At 35.5% G+C, this 6,000-nt stretch overlaps 1 protein-coding gene across 11 annotated transcripts in view; it reads left to right on the plus strand.

The window, feature by feature from the left end:
• The window catches only part of CDIN1 (CDAN1 interacting nuclease 1), a 225,809-nt gene that overhangs the window by 60,433 nt on the left and 159,376 nt on the right, over positions 1-6,000 (plus strand). For all 11 annotated transcript variants that reach the window (XR_013162335.1, XR_013162336.1, XM_077127396.1 and 8 more), the window contains one exon: positions 3,627-3,687. Coding sequence is in view for 5 of the 11 variants with exons in the window: in XM_077127396.1 (XP_076983511.1) it covers positions 3,627-3,687 (61 nt within the window). In the remaining 6 variants the exon portion in view is untranslated. The remainder of the gene's footprint in view (positions 1-3,626; positions 3,688-6,000) is intronic.

Here is a 6,000-nt window from a genome sequence, read left to right on the forward strand (position 1 = left end):
AAATACTTGCCTATATTCTATTACAAAACAAAAAGGAATGAATAAATGCCCATAATTATGCCACTGAGCGATATAACCACTGTGGTATTTTACATTTTAGTTTTTTGTCAATCCATTTTTATGTAGATGAGGTCATCCTAAGGTCATACTATATATGCGATTGAAAACCCTGAATTTTATACTTGGAAAAATGTATATGACATAATTTTGTAAAAAACCTTTCGCAAACTTTTTGTTGACTTCATCATACTAGAGTATCATAATTTCCTGAATTATTTTTCATATGTTTCCAATGATATAAATAATATCATGATAAACATCTTTGTAGATATAGGTTTGTCTAAACTGACACACCTGGACATGCATATACACACACACACACACGCATTGGTCAAATTTGCAAGCTCCCATTAATGACAAAATTTAGAAACTTTTTCTCCCGTTTCTTCCTTTCCCCTGACACACACTATCTAAGGGGCCAACTTCATTAGCTTTAGAAAGTCACATAATTGAATTTTAGTCAGATGTTCACAGAGAAAAAAGGTCGGTTCAAGTATGTTATTGACATCGATGATAAAAATAAAGGTTTTGAAAATGTGGACCACTTTTTGTTCACTTAGCACCAATTGCTTTACACTCACTGTGTCTCATATACTATGTTAGAAACCAAGTATACAAAACTGAATAAGACACAGTCTCTGCCCTCAGCTGCTCTGTTGCATGGGAACATAAATATAGAAAATGCAGTAAGAGAAGTGCTGACAGAAGTACGTCTATACAAAGTACTGTGGGAGTTTCAACAATTAGCAACATGGGGTGTCAGGAGTTACATTAATATGCATAGTCTAGAAATAAAAGAGTTGCCTTCTCTACTTTTAGGGAAGGGGGAGGGCATGGCAAGCTCAGAGAAAACAGTGGCAAAGCTGTGAATTTTCTTGGGTCAGACCACAGGGAAAGAAGTTTTGAATAGAACTTGATTTTCACCTTGATGTAGAGAACAGTAAAGTTCCCAGAAAGGACACATACAACTTTAAATTAATTTCAACTTTTTTTTTCCCCCTAGCGCTTCTATAGTGTTACAGGATATAGTTGGGAAACAAATTGGGGACTATATATATACATTAAGAAGCAGGTCTACTCTTTTCAGAATATAAGGGTACCTCACTAGGCCTTGAGAGATCAAGGTTCCTTTTGTGAAGTACTTCCTACCAGCTAAGAGAGTGCCCTGGAACTTATTTTCTTTGTATGACCATTTGGCAAGCTTTACCAATCTCACAATTGGGAATTTCCACTGCAATAAGTGTGAAAATACCTTGAATATTGTATGAGGTGTGTAGATATAAGGGGTTATCGTTATTGTTTGACCATCTCTTAAAGGTTTAAAGTTGAGCAAAGTGCTCCATTGGTCATTACTGGGATAGTGATGCAACTTTTACTTTTGGCTCACAATAGTTCTCTGACACAAGGGGTACTCTGGGGTCTAGCTGTTCTCTCTCCTTATTTCCCAGTCAGCTTCCCAACTGCTCAGATCTGGTGACACTGGAGCCCTTGCTGGTCCGTGAACATTCTGGGCACATTCCTGGTATTTTGCATTTAACATTCTCTCCCTGGGTATGCCCTTCCTCCCACAGTATGCCCCTTTCCTTCACACAGGCTTCTTCCCGAGTGGCACTTCCTTAGAGAGAAGCTTTCTGATCAACCATCCATGTTTACTTTTTATAATAGCATATATTATTATATTATATAGTTTATTTCTTTTTTTTTATTGTCTATCTTCCCACTGTAATATAATCTGGCAGGAAATGTGGCTGTTTTGTTCTCTGATGCTTCTTCATCATCTGGAATGAGCCCTAACACATATTAGCTCTCAAAAATAATTGTGGAATAAACAGAATAAACGAAGTAGAAACTTGTAAAGATATCATATAGGTATAGGTTTATGTACTCTGACCCAGATTGAGAGCCCTAAATAAGTGTGTACTTCTGGTGGTTCTGAACACATGTTAGTTAGACAGGCCTGTCAGTACAGTGGGAATGGTTGTGTAAATTGACGTGAGGTTCTTAGCTGACTTGTGGCCGGGGGCCCTTTCCCTAAATCCCAATGTTTTGCTTATGTTTTGTTTTTTGTTTTTTTTTTTTTTTACTTGCTTCTGAAAGTAAAATTTTTATACAATATATTCAAAAGGGGGACTTCAAAATGTTGAAAATTAATTTGTTAGAATTTGAAGTTGTAATCATCGTGAGACGCTCTCCCACCTCGAATAATCTGCTTTATCCCACCTGATTTATGGGAAAAAGCTACATCCTTATTAACTGTGAAATAATATGTTACTGTTTGCTCCCACAGTTATACGAAGACCTTCTATGTGAACATTGAGTTTTATTGAATTTTACGAACAAATTTCCTGAATTTTTTCACTCATACAACATGCCATAGAGAAAATGTCAATACTTAATTCTATTTTTATCCAATATGGCTTTTAAAAATTAATTACTCATGTAGTAAAGAAAAAAATATGTAAATGTGTATTATGCAAATACCTACTATAAGCCAAGAACTGTGCCAGGCCCAGTGAGCTGCATAAAATGCAATCCCCTGTGCTCGTGGGGCTTTCACCCTTGCAGTGGGGGTGTGGCGGGTTGAGGCAGACAGGTAACTAGGTAAATACAATGTGTTGTGTTAAGTGATGGACAGCTGTATAGAGTGTGCCTCGAATGCATACCAGGGGTATTTAACTTACTCGTGGATTGTGGTGGACTGTGGTGGATTGAAGAAGATGATAGCTAAACTGAATTCTGAATTGGAGTATCCTGGTGGAGGCAGGGGTGAGGGTCTGTGACAGCAATGAGGTTGGCAGAGTCAATATAAACCAGATTATGAAGAACCCTTTAAGAACCCTTATGTGTTAATAATTTAATCTTGCGGTCTGATGCAGGACTTTTGAAGTATTTTAAGGAGAAGATTTGCACATTCAGACTTTCATTTTTAAAAATCATTCCAGCTTCCATTGTAAAATGGATTTTGGGGTTTTTTTTTTTTTTTTTTTTTCTTTCCTTTTTAGTGGGGACAGGGAGGATTGGAGATTATTACAGAACTCCAAGGGGGATAAGCTCATGTCTTATATTGCCTATCAAAGGTGTGCTGACCCACTGATGACAAGTCTGCTCCATTTTTTTTCTTAATAAGGGGTCAACCAGCCGTATGAAGCAAAAATAGACAAAAAGATGAGATGGATGTGCAAATAAATACTTTTTCAAACTGTAAGAGTTCAACTTTTTTCCTTGTCATGCAGTGTTGTCTGTTATATCGGCAAAGCTAGGGTGATATGAATAGTTCTTTAGAAATCATGTCTGTGTTCATTTCCCATGTTGAAAAGTGAAAACAACGGAAACTGATGTTCTCATACCTCTTGCCCTCAACTTCAGTTAGTAGTTACCGATGGATTTGAGGTAAGTTGTTTTCATTATCCTTTACCCATCAGCGCTTTCCTATGACAGTAGCACACTTTAACTACAGTCGAGCATGGCATTTGCCCAGGAGAAACGTGTACACACAGGGAGATGCTGACATGTCTATGCTGGCCTTTTCTTGTCACTGCATTACCACTTGGCTTTGTCTTGTCTAGGTACCTGAGTGGAGTGGTGAAAAATGGAGCTGCCCCAGTGCTCCTGGAGCTGGCCAATGAGGTAATGTTATTGTTGTTATTATTTTATTTTAACCTGCATAAAACCTAAGGGGCCTATCTAGAGTAGCTTTGCTTAGAATTTTAATTAAGTTAAAAAAAAAAAAAAAGATTTTGAGGTGCATTTGACGTTTAAATTGCTCCCTGGTCTCTTTGTACTTTTACTAATTGGACAAAGAACTTCATATATTAAATCAGTTAACATAAGTAGTCTCTTTCTTTTAAGGTAAATATATAAACAGTTTCTTGGTTTCTTATTTTGTGGAAAATTTCAACTTAACAGCTCAGGACATGCTCTTCTTAGGCTATATTGTCTTAATTTAGTGTGAGAAATAACTGTGTCATGTAGAGAGACATATGCCAAGAAAATCTATACTAACTATTATAAAAATTAAGAGAGAACTTGTATACTTAAAGATGAAACATTTTCTTGATTCTTTTTTTTGTTAGCAAACTTTTATTCTAATAAAGGATACATGCATGCATACCTTGTGGAGAAGTCTCTTTCTTTATAGAAAGAAGCATAGTGTTCTCATTAACACCAAGTGTAAGGTGTTTTATTGAACTTATTTGTTAACTCTTATCTGCTTCTTGTTTGGAGGAACAAATACAGCCTTACATTTATAAAAAGAAACCCTAAAGATTTCCCATGAATGAAGAAGCAGTAAAAAGTTTGTAATAGCTGCAGAGAGCATGCTGAAAAAAAATAAAATTTTAATTCCTAAACTTTAAAATATTTATCCACTGTAATAAGAGCAATACAATATTTAGTCTGACTTGGAACTGCTTATGCAAACCACATAGGAATGGAATGAAATGTACACTGTTTTTGTGTTGCATTATAATGGAAAACATAGAAGCAGGGCAGAAAATGTGTGTTTGCATTAAAGATGACTCGGTACTGTGAGCATTAAGTGTTGCAGCAGCAGTAAGTTCTACATGTTATGTTAGCGAGGAGGGATGGCTTCCCTCACAGCTTCTGCCTGCTGTACACCGCTGTAGTCAGCAAATGAACAATTACCTATCAGTTACTAGAAGGCTTTAATAGTCTAGGCAATGTCTATACAATCTGATAGGATAGTTAACGTATAGAATAGATCTCTGTCCTCCTCCTAGCAAAATGTGTATTTTATTCCTTTTATTTATCTATTTTTTCTATTTCTGGAGCAGAGTAGTTTTCACATCTCTAGATGTGTTTGTTATGAGTCGATATTATTAGTAACTTGAGGTATCTAAACCATAACTAGAAATTTATTATCTGTATGAAAAGAGTGAACTAACAGAATTCTAGGTAAAGCATCTAGAAAGAATGTGATATAGTATGGTGCTCATTTTTATTGATGATGAAATTGATGCCATACGTTTTATACGGTAGCGATTTATTTCCTTGTGAATTTTTAGCAGATATTTCTGTTGGGCTTAACTTAATTTGCTAACCTTAACTTCCGTTTTTTGATAATATGGAAAATTTTATGCCATTAAACATATTTTCTCCTATATCAATAAACCTTTTATTTACCACGAATAAATAGCAATATGTAGCCAAATAAAAGAAATAGTTAATTAAAAATTTTCGCCCTCTGTGGTTGCAGATTAGTACAGAGATGGTAGCACTTTCTGAGATTAGTAATGCATTAGGGAAATTTGGAAATGGTTGGTATCAGATTATGACTTCTAAACAACCAAGCTGCCATTTTTGTGATAGTTAATACTAAATGACATATGCTTGCATCTGGTGACAATTGATGTGATGGTAATACTTTATGAGTCAATATATATTTAATCAGTGGAAACTGTAAAAATTGATGGGAAATATATAACAGGTGCATTACAGTGTGCAGTAGCTTTCTTAAACAAGAGCATTGTATTATTGATTTGGGAGGTAAAGGCTATATGTGGCCGTCATTGGTTTTAGAAACATCTTCATATTAATTTTCCGGTTTCAAGGCTAAAAATAAATATTTTAAGAAATCTCACTTTGTTCATTATAATAATATCAGTCATTCTGTTCTCTCCACACAAATATTTTCAAGTGAGATTTGAAGCACTATGAATTTTACTTACATGCTTAAATTCTGACATGAAGCATGATGGCCCTATTTCAGAGGAAGATGGACACATGATTAATATGAAAATTAGGGAGATGCAAGTACCTGAACTAATAAGGTAGTCCTTATTCAGGCTGGACTACCTTCAGTAATTTCACCATTTTTCATGTGTCAGCTCTGATGTGGGTTACTAGGAATAAGCAGCTTCGTGGAAAGCATTTCTTTCTACTTGGGGAATTTAAGGGCATCCAAGTACATACATATTTGAA

This window comes from Tamandua tetradactyla, chromosome 14, assembly GCF_023851605.1.
Source record: "Tamandua tetradactyla isolate mTamTet1 chromosome 14, mTamTet1.pri, whole genome shotgun sequence".
Taxonomy (NCBI): Eukaryota; Metazoa; Chordata; class Mammalia; order Pilosa; family Myrmecophagidae; genus Tamandua; species Tamandua tetradactyla.